Here is a 17,850-nt window from a genome sequence, read left to right as displayed (position 1 = left end):
GAGAGATTTCATCACCTCCCTAGGTAACCCATTCCAGTGCTTCACCACCCTCCTAGTGAAAAAGTTTTTCCTAATATCCAACCTAAACCTTCACCACTGCAACTTGAGACCATTACTCCTTGTTCTGTCATGCCTAACTGAACAGAACAAGAGTGAACAGATCCTTCACCTTGGCATTCAGTAGGAACGTTGCTCATTTCTTAGCTAATCCCTCTTCAGATTGAGATTTTGCCTTCACAACTGGCAGTCTTAGATGAAAATAGGTTACATCTGATGTTTGGGGCCATGTTTTTGTTTGTTTGTTTGTTTGTTTAAAGATTTCTTGGACTGATAATGGAGAAGAGTACCTAATGCAGTATTTAGATTTTACATGTATTTACTTTACATGTATTTCCTGAACCATGTCTTTTCTTTGCAAGGTTAATTTTCATGTCATTTTTCTATTATGCACTACTTGCATAATATCTTTGCATAACAAATAGCTCACCATTCCACAAGAACAGGACATTTAGAAACAGAAGTTGCCTCCATTTAGACATAGAAGGACTAAATGATAGAAAGAAAGGAATAGTAATAATTGATCTTAAAATGCATCCTGAAATTTAAAAAAATGCTGTATTCAAGAGCCACCCTCAATGTCTGTCTCATAGGCTTAAGCATTACCTAAATCTATAGGCCAGCCCAGGATAATGACAATTTTCACCACTGTAGACTTTGTGTCAACTTCAACAATGAAATTTCCTCTCTAAAAAAAATCATAATTACCTGAAGAGACCAATTTTCATTTACATTTTTGTTCCTATACTCTATGTTCCTTGTAAAATATCACTGGGTACTGATGAAATAAAGCATCATTCCTCACCTATTTTATGGGACCCCTCAACAACTAGAGTGCAGTAGAGCATCTGGTGGCTTTGAGAGGTAGATCAATCTCTCAGACACTGATATTTCTTTTCATATAATACGACAATCCAGAGAGTATGCCTGCTTGTCCTAGAATGTGCACTGTAGCATGCAGTCAGACATGAGAGGAGCAGTTTTATGGCATCAAAAGGCTAGAATTAAGAATACTAGCATCGATAGACTCTTTGAACATTATTCTTGCTTTATGTTATGAAACCAGTCAGTTGCTAAGTACCAGTTGAATGATTTTCAAAGTAGCTGAATATCCACAGCTCCCTTTGACTTCAATGGGTGTTGTGGGTGTTCAGCAACGCTATAAGAATCAGGCCAGAAGCCTATAAAAAGCTGCTTATTTGTTGGTTGGGTTTGGGAAAACCCAAACCAGTACAGTTCATATCTGGATCCCAGTTTACCTGAGCTCCTACGGGATGGTGATAGTGGGTTTGAAAGCTGTTAGTGTTAGAGTTCCCCATTACTAGATGGAAAAAAGGAAACCATCACCAATTCATCTTGCAAAAGTATAGTCTACTTTAAATTCTATTTAAAATAATTTCAAAGCTCTACTAAATAAGAATGATCTATACTGCAAACAGGATTTTTAAAAGTTCTACTTTTCAAAAAGAGCTTAGGAGTTCTAGCCTATGTCTAACTCCTTTAATCTCCTTTGTTAAATCCCATCCTGGATGCCTTAGTGCAAGTCCAGGCACAGTTCCAGGTACATCCCTGGATGTGTTCTGAAATTTCAGCTATATATGTATTGACATTCACTGGAATTAGACACCTAACCACATCTACAAATACACGATGAAGAGGAAAGATGGTTTTGTGGTCAAGGCAATGGACAAACATGAGAACTGCATTCTATTCTCAGCATTATAACAGGCTCCTTGTGTTACCTAACTTGGAGAAGTCACTTTTGTTTCCATTTTCCAGTTCATTAACTGAAAACAGAGAATAATAATATTCCCTTCTTCTTGGGAGGTCTTGTATTTACACTGTCATCTCGTTGCAGCCTGGGCTATCTCTTTCTATGTGATTGTGCAGCACCTAGCACAGTACAGCCCTCTTCTCAGTTGGGCCTCAAGGTGCTAATCTATTACAAACAATAAGAAGGCAGCCCTATAACCCCTGACCACTAGAAGTTCAGTTCTCCTAGGTTAATGCAGTTTACAATCAGTTTCTATCTATATGTTAAACACTTCTACATTAAGTACTAAAAATGGGCCAAAAAGTCTTGAATGAGACAGAATGAAACACTTCAGTTTTCTCATATCTCAGCCACATTTTCTATTTAGTAGAAACCGGATAGTATTTTAGTATTTTGGAGACCATTGAAAACTTCACTTTGAAATTGAGGGAAACTGTGCCCCTTGCCCTCCCCACCTCTGGCACTTGGGTTTAGAGTGTATCCATACATTTCCCAGGTAGACAGCTTCTACTGATAATACATATGTAGCAAGGTGCTTAGAAGCACCTATGTGATACATCCAACACAGGATTAAGCTATCAGGTGCTTTTTTTTTTTTTTTTTTAAAGCATGTGTTCAGGCTAGTGGTAATGTGATATACTTCTCCAGTGAGCAGGACACACAAGTGAAGGACAAACACAGGAATGATGTTAAGCAGCCCACTGCAACTTAATATAAAGTTCAACATTGGAGAGAAGCACTATCCACCCATCTCCCCATAGCAGGCATTTAGGTGGATCAAGTGTGGGGTTTACAGGACACATCATATAGCCCATAACTTAAGGTAGGCTCTCCACTGCTTTCCCCTAGCATTCATCTTGCTCTGCTAAATCTTCTGTCCCCTCCTCAGTGTGGAACGTGAGAATGTACCAAGAGGGACCCCAGTCTGAAGGGACTTCAGGTCTGCTGTTTCCCTATAAGTTTGAGATCCACCAGCCAAATCCCAAATGTCTCTTACTTTCTGCTTGTGACAAACTAACTTAATGCAATTCCTAAGTCCTACGCCCATTTAACCTGTGTCTCCATGATTCTATGAGGAAGGCAAAAAACCCACTAGTTCACAGTCAATTTGGACCCAATAGGAAAAAAAAATCCATGCTGATCCCTTAAACAGGCAAGCAGGTAAACCCACAGCAACCTAAACACAGCTTCTTTACTCCATAACTATGGGGAGGCAGGATTCAGCTAATAATGGGACAAGAGGCTTGAGAAACACTTAGGCCAGGGTTTAAATAAATTATTGTAGTCTCCTTGGCTGGCCAATGGGCAGCAGAGCACCTGAAGGAGGGGCCTAGCCCTCTATACTCTTTTTCCTTTATCCTAGAGCTGCCCGGCATTTTGCAGCTCCAATCCAGCATCCGATTCATTAACTCAATGGATAGCAATTTACATGCCTTTTAGATATGTATATATATATATATCTCAAGTCCAACTCTGTGGGCACATCTGATTTACTCAGCAATTTTAGTCACTGCTTTCTGAGCATGTGTTAATTTCAGCTTTACATTAATAAGTACATTGACAGTTTGTATGGTCTGCAGACATTTACACAACAAGTAAGTAGAGAAATCATGGATGAATAATTGAGTATAACCCTATTTTTAATATACTGGTAGTTTACATACAAGGATGACTTCCAATGAAGGTGTTGTCATCTTTAAATGTTTCCTGGGTTTCCTCTCTTTTCATATAGACTTGTGTCATATTGGAGATTACGTGTCAGCTGAAATGCTCTAGCAATTGCAGTAAATGTTTATTTTGTTAATATTTGTAAGTTCCACTTTTGAAAATACATTTGCTTCCCCCGAGTCAATGGAGAATCTTTTGTGCAGCATTCCTTGCTATTAGTTATGGTATTCTTGTGTCAAAAGCCAGAATTATCTTGCACTTAATTATAAATGTGGAGGTACAGATAAGTTTTGCATTATGCTGTACTTTAGCAATGAATTATGATCATTGGAGGTGTAACTGTAACATTTCCTTAAAACATAGGTTATTTTCAAGTCTAAGCATAATCACAGAACTAACTCACCCAGCCAATATGAGATTCATGCAGTTCAGAGCCAAAGACTGCTACTCTCTTGCGCTATCAAAGCTGGAAAAGGTAAGGATACCTGCTTTTTATAACTAGGTTAAAGATTACATCAACTTGTCTTATCCCTTATTGGTTTTGTGGTAGGCTAGTCAGAACAGATCGAAACAGCCTTGTAGAAAACCTTTTTCTGAAGTCTACCTGAACTTTAATCTTAAATTTGCTTTCTATCTAGTTTCATTAACTTTACAAAACCTAATTTTAGAAGTATTTGATTTATAGGCTGACACTGATATTGTTCGAGGAAACATTAATTGTACCTGTTTAAAAAATACCATCCAATATTCTAAGAGGTTATTAGACAATTAATGTGGAAAACATTTAAAGTGACTTGAAACACTTAAAATATATACACTTGCTTTAATATGCATACATGTACTTGAATAACGATAATAAAATATATTGTGCTCCAAGTCAATTTAGTGAGACTATAATTCCATATTCTGTTAACCCTGGGGTTCTCAAACTTGATTATACTGCGACCCCCTTCTGACAACAAATATTACTACATGACCCCAAGAGGAGGGACTAAAGTCTAAGACCGCCCAAGCCCCATCGCCCCAGGTGAGGGAGCCAAAGACAAATCCAAAGGGCTTCAGCCCCAGGCAGGGAGTCTATAACTTGAAGCCCTCTGGCTTTGGCCCTGGGCAGTGGGGCTTGGGCTTCAGCTTCGGCCTCATCCCCAAGCCCAGCAAGGCTAATGCCAGCCCTGGCAACCCCATTAAAACAGAGTCGCAACCCACTTTGGGGTCCTGACGCACACTTTGAGAACTGCTATGATAATCAATTGCAAAATCTTGGTATCTGTATTTTGCGTTTGCTTTATTTTTTGTAAAAGTTACCCTTTTCTCAGGACCAGTCTCCCAGGGGAAAAATATAAAAAAGCTAAAATATTTATCTTCAGTTTTGTTTAGGGCATGTATCTGGTGAACATGGGGAATAGGGAGGTTTAGACAGAGAAATTCTGGGTTGCTCAGAACAGCATTTGATCAATGGCTAGGCCAACTCTCTGCCGAGTCCTGTAGAAAGTATTTTGTGCAGCAAGTATTCGGTGGAGCTGAGCAAATAATTCATACTGACTGATTTATTTGGTTAATTTAGCTTCTTTGTGTTCAGTTGTCTGTGATCAGTTTGTAATTCTCAAATTTGCTATTTAAGAAGATTCACAAAATAATTTCTGTAAATAATTCTTATCTGTAGATTTCTGAGAAATGTTATCATCTTTTGTATTGTGATAGCACCTAAGAGCCTCAGTAATGGACCAGGACCCTATTGTACCAAGTGCTGTCCCCACCCGAAAGAGCTTAATATTTTATATTCTAGTCATGCTGTGATAGTTTTGATTGGACAGGTCACCTGGTATCATTTCTATTCTGTGATCATACAGCAAAAATCATGGAATTAAACTTCTGGTTGTAAGAATTTGCATTTACGAGTTCAAAATTCATTTTCTTTAAATATTTGCAATATTCACTTAAATTTTGCTGCTTCCTTCAACACTAACACAACTAACTAATAGGACTCAAATAGTTCTTATATGCAAGCAATCTGCACGAATCAAAACTTCAGTCACTCACTCAGATACATTCTTGTCCATGACAGGGAACTGCAAAATCTAAGATTAAGTATTAGGAGGGTCAAGATAGTCTGCCACCCTCAGTTATGTCATACCAAGAATGAGACCATAAGCTCTTCTGGTCAGGGACTAAAACTAATGCTTGGGTGAGTCCCCTAATGAGTTATTGACCACTGGCCCCTGCATGAGTTATTAATAGAATGATAACCTCAATAGCTGAAAAGTGATACAGTATACTAAAACCTATGTTATACTGATGTGTTCAGGCCAAGATGCAAAATTCCAGAAAGGTATCTTCAGATATATTGAAAGCCACGAGGCAGGTACTCACAATGCTGGGAGGTTCTTGAATTTCAAAGAGTTTCATATTATGGCAACAGTTTAATTGTTAAGACTAGCTCCATTTATTTTTCCACTCTATATTTCTTTTCCTTTGGGTCCCTGTTAGCTATTCATCGCTCTTTGATTAGTGGGCTTTGTTTATTCATTTGTTCCCCATTTTGTTCAATTTCTCTCCTTTCAATTTGTGTTATGCTGCCTCCTTAGAGCATTTCTGTCACCTACAAAGGAGGTTTGCAGCTGTGATTCTCGTATACTAGCTCTTTCCCAGTGGTTTCTGCAATAGTAAAGCGAGATTGGCTAGAATCATGCACTACTAGTATATCTGTATTGCCATATTAGAGCACGGAGTCAATAGCTGGAAATCCCTCAGGGATGTATTCGCATATAGTTTTGTTCTTTGGTGCCCTAGAACCTATAGAAAACTCTGGGCATACTCCAAGATTACAACACATAGCTTGGTGAAAAAGGATACTTACTAGGAAAGTCATTACCACTCTTGATTTACATTTCTGCAGTAGTTCAGTGGGGCTAAAAACCTAGCTCAACTGAAATCAGGATTGAACCCCTTTTCTGTCTCACATGAAAAAGAAGGTCGCTGAAATGTATTGGAAAATTCAGGCTATTGTGCTGAAACATTTGATTAATTTACATGCACATGCAAACAGTTGTGAATAAAGGTTGGATACTGAACAGCAATTTAATTAACTTCCTGTCCTAACTCTTTCAACATAACACATGAGATAAATTGTCTCATAAAAATAACATTTCTTGCTTGGTGGTTGAAGATGCCTACAGTTGATGCTATTTCCCATTCATTTTACTTTTAACAGTCACAATGGAGCATTTCACAGGTGGTGTTATAGTTCATTAGACTTTTCAGAACTCCCTTTTGCAAAATGAAATGCAATTAAAACTTGAGTGAAAGTGATCTTATATGGTCAAACACTCAGCTGTTTGCTATTCCTGGGCTAAGTTCTCCATTTTCAGATAGACTTCAAAGGCTGGGTAGTTGCCTTCAGCTAATGCTTATATACACACATGCAAAATTGACTTCATGGCTTAATGGGCTGCAGAAGCAAGAAATCTGATTTGCAGGAGAACTCCATCTGCTGTTGCAGCTGCAACTTTCATTGCTTTAAAAAAAAAAAAAACCCCACAATAACCAAACAATCACAGTTGGCATCAGACAAGGCAAGAGCCTTTTGGCCGGGAGAAAATAAAACAGATGATGAAATATGTTTAAACCATATGCCGGGAATCAAATCCTATCTCATCTGATTGTCTTCAAACAGGAAAAAGCAAAGCGGCCATTTTACAGAATCCTTACTAGGACAAATCTTGAAACAAGGGGTAGGAAAGACTTGATTGAGGTTTACATCCTAGTTTCTGGTGACTTCCCGTTAAACAAACTGAATTTATTTGCTAAAGAATTTTATACTTACTGATTTATAGGCAATGCATGTTTTCCTTTAATCAGAGAGCCAATACTATTTTAAAATGTATAGGATCATATGTAACCAGCAGATACTCCACTCTTCTCTTTTATCATGAGAAACAAACTGAAATTGGTTTTGAGGGCTAAAAATCTACAGGGGAGAGCTCTGTATGTTTGACCTGACTTTTATAAAGATGATGTGTTTTTTCCCCAGTCTCATTTGAAATGGGGCATATTTCCTCCATTATTTTTTACTACTGTTTGAGTTATAAACGCAGATAATTATATCCGAAATAACATGAGCCAGCCAGTTAGTTTGCAGTAGTGACATATGGGCTGTTTAAAATATCCAAATATGATTAAAGCTGCATCTGTACTTTGGTGTCAATTCATTAGCTTCAATGGAGCTGAAATGATATTCATCAGCTGAGAATCTGACCCTATATTTTAAGCTCATCTCTGTAGAAGAGTTTATCTTTGAATACTTCTCTCTTCCTCTTCATTGCTTTGTATCTTAGAACAAGTTATAAACTTTATTGCTGTCCTTCACTGTGATTTGTATCCTATAAAAAGTTCCCATTTTCTCCCTTCCCACCTTTCCCATGCTAAAGGTTGTTATGTCTCCATTATGAAGGGTTGAAGTCTAAACTGATTTTAATATTAGGAATTCAGTAAAATGCAAATATATACTCCCCAAAGATTATAAATATGAGACAACCCTTCTGAATACTATTTTTCTGGGTTCCGGATCAGTCTCAATGGCAACATGAGCAGTTACCAAGGTTGTCAAAACAGAAAGGACACTTTACTGTTCCTCTCAATATGCCAGTCATTCTGTCAATCCTATAAACTCTTGTATAGCCCCACAGCTATGCCCCCTTCCAGGTTCTTGCACCTTCCTCAGAAGCATGGGGTACTTGCCACTGTTGGAGCCAGGTTACTGTGCTAGATGGATAAATGGTCTGATCAGATGGAGATTTTAACATTGGAGAAGGGTGCATACCTCAAAGTCCGGATCCATCCCTACATCTCTCTATGCCATTGGGTAAGTCTGCACTGGAGATGCTACAATTTCCAGCTTGATTAGACATACCCACACTAGCTCTAAGAAAGCTAGCATGCTAAAAATAGCAATGTAGCCATGGCAGGGCAGGAGGGGCTAGCTGCCAGAGTACATACCTAGAATCTTGGATGGGCTATTACTCTGGGCAGCTAGTCCCTCCCACTGCCATGGCTGCACCTCTACTTTTAGTGAACTAGCTCAGCCAGACCTAGTGCAGGACTGGAAATTATACCTTCCCTCTATAGTGTAGACCGGGGTCGGCAACGTTTGGCACGCGGCTCGCCAGGGTAAGCACCCTGGCGGGCCGGGCCAGTTTATTTACCTGCTGACGTGGCAGGTTCGGCCGATCGTGGCCCCCACTGGCCGCGGTTCACCGTCCCGGGCCAATGCGGGCGGCGAGAAGCCGCGGCCAGCACATCGCTCGCCCGCGCCGCTTCTCTCCGCCCCCATTGGCCTGGGACGGCGAACCGCGGCCAGTGGGGGCCGCAATCGGCCGAACCTGCCGCGTCAGCAGGTAAATAAACTGGCCCGGCCCGCCAGGGTGCTTACCCTGGTGAGCCGCGTGCCAAACGTTGCCGACCCCTGGTGTAGACATACTCATTGACACAAGGGTCAGCACAGCTCCTTTAGCACCATACTAAACAACACTTAAAGAATAATGTCATGACATGAGAGAGAGATGGAAGGGATTTTGTCCAAATATAAAGACAGGAGGAACACAAAAAACTGAGAAGTAAAATGTCAAAGAACAAACACTGACTTTTTGGAAGGGAAGCATTGCTGAAGGGTAAGGAAAAGCTAATGGGCATGACCCACTATTAGGGAAGCTTCCTAGCTCACAATGTAAAATACCTAGAGAAAATAGTGATGAAGTACTTCCAGAGTGAGAGAATATAGTGGTGAATTGTTTCTCTTCTTATAAAAGAGTGTCTAACAAAGATTCAGAACTTCCTAGCCTGGAGCACAGAGCCACTGACAGGAGACATGCATGTGGAGGAGACAACTGAAGGCACATTGAACTTGATCCATTAGGAACTCTGCATTTTAACACACAACGTACAGATCTATGAGTATTTGTAGTTGTACAAACCACGCTCATCCCAGGCTCTTTTCTCATGCCCCTAGATGAACAATGCTTTTTTCATAAATATTTATATTATCCCCTTTCCCATGAAGTAATTCCAAAAGTGTCATTGGAAAAGCTGCTGGGCACCACGCTTATTATGAAGTAACTGCTGGTGGCACTCTGATATCTTTCTGGCTTCTACAGCAGCAGAATTCTCTGGAAAGCCCATGAGCCTGGAGATAAAGCATATCCTAGGCAAGATATGCCTGAGTGAGTATTTTATTACTCACAAATCTTTTAAGCAAAAGTAAAGAAAAGCAAGCCCGTAATAAGAGGCAGAATAGAGCTGGAATATGAAGAATTTAAAAATAAAGAGGAAAAAAACATACCTACAGTCCCCCTTCCCTATTTACAAGCACCTGTTTTGAAATAAGCTGGGCAGAAATAACAAAGATCCTCTCCTACCTCTTTTCAAAATTTAAGTGTCAGCCAAAAAATATTCCCAAAACATGGCATCTCTTCCCTCCCACCTTTTTGCCACCAAAACAGAATCCTCTACAAATTATACTGAGCAGACGGAAGGGTACATTTTATTCCTTACATTTGTTTTCTGATAGGCCATTGAGTCCAGAGCTCATTTGCTTTGTAATATTTATGGCATAAATCTGAAAAGCTTTATATAGTTTATATAATTTAATTTCATGAAGATTAAATACCTATATCAAACTAGTAAATGAAAAACAATCTTACACTTTAGGCACACACCTATAAGATTTATTTCATACAAAATGAATACGAAATCTCTTCAACTCTATTCCACTATACTAAAGATGAATATCTAGCAGCATGATCAAATCTATGGCCTGAGCCTCAAAACAATTACATGAGTAGCCCCTTATTCTTATGACTAATCTCATTTACCTCAATGATATGATTTGTGAACGGAAGGACTGCTAATGTAAATTTGCAGGATTAGGCCCTATATATTTAATCAGAAACATGCAGCTACTAAAAATGCTTTAGTAGTGTTAAAAAGTGAAGTATCTGAAAATAAATGATTATCATGAATACATCACAGAAGGAGTTGATAGAGATGTTCCTGAGAGCAATTTTAGTAATGATGAGGACCAAACAGTAAATGCTTCCAATCCTGGCCAAAACCCAAGCCACATCAAAAGTAGTTTTTGTATGTGAGATTGGGTCACTGTCTTTTTTTCAGTGTTGGAATTTTCAGCTCACACGCTCTATTTAGTTCTAATTCTCTTTTTGTCCTTAGACTCAAGTCACAAATTAATATATCAAAAAAGATAAAATATTAGAAGTAAACCTGAACCACAAAGGCTAGATTCAAACTTCCCAGAAATCTGGAAGTACTCAAGATAATGTGTTTTTGGTTCAAGCCTGTTATTTAATAATAACTAAGTATATGACTGGTATTTCAAAAAGTGCTCAGATGTGGCCTGAATACTTCCATTGAGTTAATAGGAAGCCTTCCACTGATTTCAGTGAGAACACTTGGCCAACGCTAAGTGTGTAGAAAAAGGGGGTCCTCACTCCTGGGTATAGTGTAGCAGGCTTATTTTCTCTCTAATGCCACTGTCGATGGTTGATCTTGTCCTACAGTAAATTCTCTTCTTGCAGCTGAGTGCTCCTGTGAGGTCATGCTTTTGTCCCATCTCTTTTGGAGTAACAAAGTCCAATGTCCTTACAAAAAAGTATTTGATCACAACTCTGGGCCCCCGATCCTCATATTTTTCTCTCAGAGGCTATCAGCACTCCTTATCCCCTTCTCAGGGACTTTACACCATCTTCCCCAGTAGTTAGTAGGGGAACCCAGACCCCCCTGCTATACTGGATTTTAGTCCAGGGAGCCTATACCCAGCAGCCAAGATCTGCACCATCAGACTCATTGCTTCTACCTCCCTGGACTTCTTCCTGCCATACCCCATCAGCAGGATTCTCTCATAGTCTCTAAATTTACCCTTTTCTCATGGCCAGGACTCCCATCCAGAATTCTCCCAACAAATTCCCAAACTACAGGTACAAATATAAATCCATTTTTGCCCTCCTCAGGTTTGATCTTTCATTCCTTTCTGTTCTTCTATTGAACATCTCCCAGGGGTCTCTCCCTACAAGACCAAATCCAGCCCCATTACAAGGGCTCACTGCCAGAAGTTACTCCACCCCAATGACTGTTTTATGTCACTCCTAATCTCCTACCAGACTTTGCTACTTAGAAAAAAATTCTAGGGCCAACATTCTCTGTAGGGATGCTCCTTGACCCTACCAGTCTTCCCCACTTACTTATCACAGAAAGTAACTGCAGACTTTCTCTCTGCAATCCCCTTCTAAGTTGTACTTCCCTTCTTTAGAGTCACCTGCTCCTTCCCCAGCTGGGTTTTATCTTTAATTAATCCTGGCCTACCCTCCAGGTGCAATCAGGTAGCATAATTGGCCTCTCAGACCCATATTAATTCTTTCAGCACCAGGATGAGGCATTTACCCCACTACTGAGTACTTCTGCTAATTCTACCTTAAAAACATTTATACCTAGGCACTAATCTGCCTTGTGTACTTTAAATGGTTTTCATAGCTGCTGTGTTTCTAATAATTATGCTCTTTAAAAACATGAATGAACACTAGGCTGTGTAATATATTTTAGTACCAATACTTTCTATGCTCAAAGGCATTTGCCACCTTCTATGAAAAGAAGTCTCTTAGAGATTTTTTGATTCGTGTTTTAGATTTTAATAGAAAAATCTTCATGTGATGGTTAAAACACATGTAGAAAGGATAAGTGGAGTTTTAGAGTAGTTTCTATAAATCCCTTATGTTTTCATCCATTATATAGCACTTCCCTATAAGGCCAAACCTATTATTTTAAGGCTTAATGTTCTGGCCAAGTATACATAAGAACCAGGGGAGCAGGAGAATGCAGAGTTTTATCTACATGTTCATTTTCCTTTGACCAAATTCCTTATGGAAGAAGTACTTAAATGTGCATACTAACTATGTATAGAGCCTAATAACTCTGTCATTAATGGATGAATTGTTGGCCCTGATCATGTTGGGTGAGCAGAGATGGGAGGTACTGAACCTTAATGAGAGGAACAAGTTGTTGTTGCTTTTTTTGGGGGGGGGGGGTTGATAGTGGGGGAAATGCACAAGTGAATTGATTAGCTAGGGAGGCCTCTAGGGAGCCAGCATGGACACAATAGGCAATTCTGACAGTGGAACAGGGACCAGTTCAGGGATGCCTTTGCAAGTACATGTACTGTGGAGAACACTGAACAGGTGGAGTGGAAGCCAAGACCAGCAGCAGTAGTTGAAGACAGAGGAGCCTGACCTAGCCTACTCTAAAGATGACCTATTATAGGTTGTTTGGGATGGCCACTATAAAAAAATGAAATATTGACAGCTGCAGCTGGGGAGACAGCAATTTTCCATTATAACCTTTATCTCCCCTCACCCCTCCAACATGCTCCTTCTTTTCCTTTATGCACCCAAGGAAGTAGAGACGAAGTAGAGCACCTATTAACACTGCTTCCCAACAGCATGTCACAACAGGAGATGTGCACATCTCCACAGAGTTTGTGTAGCTTGGCACTTCTTCACGCATTTTGCCTCTACTATACACAATTCTCTGCATGCGGACTGGTGACAGAACTCCTGTAGAAGTTAATGTGAGTTTTGCATGTGAAAGAATTGCGAAGCTCTGGCAACCAATAATTTAAGTGTCTTGGTGGTTTCATTTGAACCAAGGAATAAATTGAGGTTACATCTCAGTGTAACTGGATAATCAAAAAATGCATGAGTGATCACTAGAGCAATCAATAAATTATCTGTTTGCCTCAAATCTCAGTGGACAGAAAGAGTTACAGTGACACTGATGTTTCATTATTCATACAGCAGATGAACACTTGAACACTAGTCAACTGGCACTCTCTGATATATTAGTACCACAGAAACATGTTTGCAATGCTATAATTTTAGCGAAACAATGGATTATTAGGTGTATTTGGAGGTGGGGATTTTATCTATGTTGTCACTCTTCATTGCTTAATAACCAAATTTAAATTTAATAAAGATAGTAAATTTGGCATAAAACCCTGTATTTTCTTAATTTTAAAAAGAGAAATAACAAGTGTTTAATTTTAATAATGTTGTCAGTCTGCTTTAGCTCAAAAGGAGCCTAGTTTTTAAAAGAAATTCCACTAATGTCATATCTTAAGTGATTTTACTAGATATTTTAAACTGGAAAGAATTTTCCTACTTTGTGACTTTTTTTGACGGTGTTCATACAAATCAACATTTATTTACAACAAAAATGTCAAGCAATGAAAAACAGCAGGTGTGACAGCATGATGAAATTCAACATGAGTACATATAAATGACACATTGGTTCCAGCAGACTGCCATTCTGTATGCAAATGTGACTCTTTAACTTGGAAGTTTGCAGAGTATCTTTACCGTACTGACCCACTGTTCATGACATCTCTAGGATCGAAAGCCTGCATTTCATTTGTTACTGATTTCTTGAAAATGCCTCAAACCTGTTAGCTCTCCCCTCTACTAGCTGGGGGAACAAGCAGCAGTAGGACCTAATGTAGTTTATCTGTAAAGGAAGAGGAAAGAGGGAGGGAAGAGAGCCATCACTGTAATGTTTCTGTGCTTTTGCTGTTTCTATTTCCCTTAGGTATCAAAATAGGCTCTGGCCCCATCTAGCTTTCACCTCCTCTTCTTTCCCTGTTCAGCAACCTCCCAACCCCTGCAATAGAACCCTCTGTTATTATTTTCTTCTTAATGGCTCCCTGTACAAGACTCAGACATCAGAGAAGGGAACTTCCAATAGGGTTTGGTGCCTCCTCACTAGATACAGTGGGCCTGATCTAAAAGCCATTGATGGCAACAGAAGGATTCCCATTGGCTTCAATGAGCTTTGGATCAGGCCCAGGATGAGCAGCCCCCGACCTTCCCTCTCTCCCAAAAACGGAATCACTCACAAAGGGTCTGATCAGACAAGCGGATCTGCGAGCATGGACCCATGGGACTCCACGCAGGTGCGGGGATCTCCTCTAGCAGGATGAGAGCTGGGCAACATATCTAACATTCAGGCCTTTAATAATTGATCTTGACACCTGTAATTTGCTATATTTTTGTTTGTATCTGTAAACACAAATGAATGACTACCCAGAGACAGTAAATTTTACTTTTTGGTTGCTGCAGTTTGTTCCAAAGAAGCACCGATGTGACATTATATACTGTGTTTTTTAAAAGAAAAAAGGAACCTCTGAAATTATTTTAATTTCTTTATTTTTAACCTTTGAACAGAAAGAACGTGAGAAGGGTTCTAATCTGGCATTTATGTTTCGACTGCCTTTTGCTGCTGGAAGGGTTTTCAGCATCAGTATGTTGGACACCTTGCTGTACCAGGTACTGTACATGACAACACTTACTGTTCTCGAACACACAAACGCTTTATCACTGCATAGATTTACATTTAATTGTTAGATGAGCCACTTTGTAATGTTTTATTGTATGCTGACTGATATTTTATGTATTGGGTTATTATTGCTTTACCTTTAATATATGAAAAAACAAACAGTTACTTTTAAAGTGTAAGGAAAAGCTTTCTCATTATAGTTATATAGTTGATTTTTAGTAAAATATTAACATTTTAAAGACATTATTTTAAGCATGTAACCCTCATGAGATTAGACAGATGATTCTGCAACTAGGGCTTCATACAGTGGTGTACTGTGAATGTCCAGGAATCCACCACACAGAACCAGTTGCAGACCTGGGGCCATATAGGGTCAAGTTCTGCCTGGCCCTGCATACGGAGTGCACCAGAAAACTCGTCAGAAGAGGAACCAGTAAAGGTTCATTTACAACACACAGAAATGTTCCAATCCAATAAAAACAATCCAATTAAAAAAAAAGAAGAAGAAAAAGAAAAAAGGGTGTTTCACCAGCCTCCATGACAGAGCTACAGAAGGGAATGCCAAGACAGAGCCAAGAGGTCACGTAGTATGCTCTGGATGTTAGTGTCTGTTCACTCACTAACCCAACAGTAGTCATAACGCACTATGCAAATTGTTCCTGCTCGTCACACTGGAACGTTGCACCTGAAGCTCTTCACTGCCAAAGTACAAAGGACATTAATAATGCATACTATATGCATACACCCATCTGGATTATGCCATTTACTTTGTAGTTGCCAGGTCTTGGCTTGTAGTGTTCTGCTTTACAAAGTCAGATCCTTGTCCTGCAAATGACTGACTTTACTCATCTGAGTAATCCCACTGAAACCAACAGAATGATTCACGAGTGATGTCACTCACATGTGTTTGCTGTAACAAGCCCATAATGCTGGACTGTGCTATACTTAATTACACCAAATAGTACCTAACTCCACATTTCCACTCAGTGTGAGTTGGGGTAGGAGAGTCTGGCTCTAACAGAGCAGCCTAAATCAAGTCAACTTGAGGGTGATCAGGCCCCAAATGCTCAGTTTTTCAGAAATTAGTTTGGTTGCACATTCGTTATTACCTCTAACCTTAAACCTAGTTGGATTTTTTTTTTTTTTTGCCTTTTTTTTAAAAGACGCTTTCCAAAAGAAAATATATAGCATGCAGAGCAACTTCTTGAGGCTAAGTATATCTGTCAAACTTTTCAATACAGAAGGTAGGTAGGTAGGTATATAGCTGCAAAAACAAAAAAAACAACATTTAAAGCTATTCATCAATTGCTGTACATTTTGGAAATAAATGTATTTACTCACAAGGCATATTCTAACACTGCCCCAGAATATGAACACTGAATTTGATATTATTTTACAAGTGATAGATGAATGAGGATACTCTTATGGAAACAGATTTTTGTCATTATTAACTCCTGCCATCTTCAGTGTTTTATATTTGCTGTTATACATGATCAGCCAGAATTCTCTTTGTACACAGAACATTATTACTGGATGGAGTGAGACAATTTACAGTCAATAGAGCTGGTTTGGAATTTTTTGGCAGAAAATTTTACCTCTGCACTGAGCCCAGTAGCTTGTGTGGCAAAGCATCCTGTTTTCATAGAATCATAGAATCATAGAATATCAGGGTTGGAAGGGACCTCAGGAGGTCATCTAGTCCAACCCCCTGCTCAAAGCAGGACCAATTCCCAACTAAATCATCCCAGCCAGGGCTTTGTCAAACCGAGCCTTAAAAACCTCCAAGGAAGGAGACTCCCCCACCTCCCTAGGTAACACATTCCAGTGCTTCACCACCCTCCTAGTGAAATAGTATTTCCTAATATCCAACCTAGACCTCTCCCACTGCAACTTGAGACCATTGCTCCTTGTTCTGTCATCTGCCACCACTGAGAACAGCTGAGTTCCATCCTCTCTGGAACCCCCCCTCAGGTAGTTGAAAGCAGCTATCAAATCCCTAAACAATCCCAGTTCCCTCAGCCTCTCCTCATAAGTCATGTGCTCCAGACCTCTAATCATTTTTGTTGCCCTCCTCTGGACTCTTTCCAATTTTTCCATATCCTTCTTGTAGTGTGGGGCCCAAAACTGGACACAGTACTCCAGATGAGGCCTCACCAATGTCAAATAAAGGGGAACGATCACGTTCCTCGATCTGCTGGCAATGCCCCTACTTATACAGCCCAAAATGCCGTTAGCCTTCTTGGCAACAAGAGCACACTGTTGACTCATATCCAGCTTCTCGTCCACTGTGACCCCTAGGTCCTTTTCTGCAGAACTGCTACCTAGCCATTCGGTCCCTAGTCTGTAGCAGTGCATGGGATTCTTCCGTCCTAAGTGCAGGACTCTGCACTTGTCCTTGTTGAACCTCATCAGGTTTTTTTTGGCCCAATCCTCTAATTTGTCTAGGTCCCTCTGTATCCGATCCCTACCCTCTAGTGTATCTACCACGCCTCCCAGTTTAGTGTCATCTGCAAACTTGCTGAGAGTGCAGTCCACACCATCCTCCAGATCATTAATAAAGATATTAAACAAAACCGGCCCCAGGACCGACCCTTGGGGCACTCCACTTGAAACCGGCTGCCAACTAGACATGGAGCCATTGATCACTACCCGTTGAGCCCGACGATCTAGCCAGCTTTCTATCCACCTTACAGTCCATTCATCCAGCCCATACTTCTTTAACTTGCCGGCAAGAATACTGTGGGAGACCGTATCAAAAGCTTTGCTAAAGTCAAGGAATAACACATCCACTGCTTTCCCCTCATCCACAGAGCCAGTTATCTCATCATAGAAGGCAATTAGATTTGTCAGGCACGACTTCCCCTTGGTGAATCCATGCTGACTGTTCCTGATCACTTTCCTCTCCTCTAAGTGTTTCATAATTGATTCCTTGAGGACCTGCTCCATGTTTTTTCCAGGGACTG

General features: G+C 39.9%; 1 protein-coding gene across 1 annotated transcript in view; it reads left to right on the top strand.

Moving 5' to 3' along the window:
* The window catches only part of LOC112117767 (potassium channel subfamily T member 2), a 287,927-nt gene that overhangs the window by 252,566 nt on the left and 17,511 nt on the right, over positions 1–17,850 (top strand). Inside the window, exons 23-24 of the mRNA XM_026655747.2 lie at positions 3,863–3,974; positions 14,776–14,877. Of these exons, the coding sequence (XP_026511532.1) occupies positions 3,863–3,974; positions 14,776–14,877 (214 nt within the window). The remainder of the gene's footprint in view (positions 1–3,862; positions 3,975–14,775; positions 14,878–17,850) is intronic.

This window comes from Terrapene carolina, unplaced genomic scaffold (genome assembly GCF_002925995.2).
Source record: "Terrapene carolina triunguis isolate 2854851 unplaced genomic scaffold, T_m_triunguis-2.0 Scaffold211, whole genome shotgun sequence".
NCBI classification, from domain to species: domain Eukaryota; kingdom Metazoa; phylum Chordata; order Testudines; family Emydidae; genus Terrapene; species Terrapene triunguis.
Note: the sequence above shows the minus strand (reverse complement) of the source record. Positions and strands in the feature narration are given on the sequence as shown.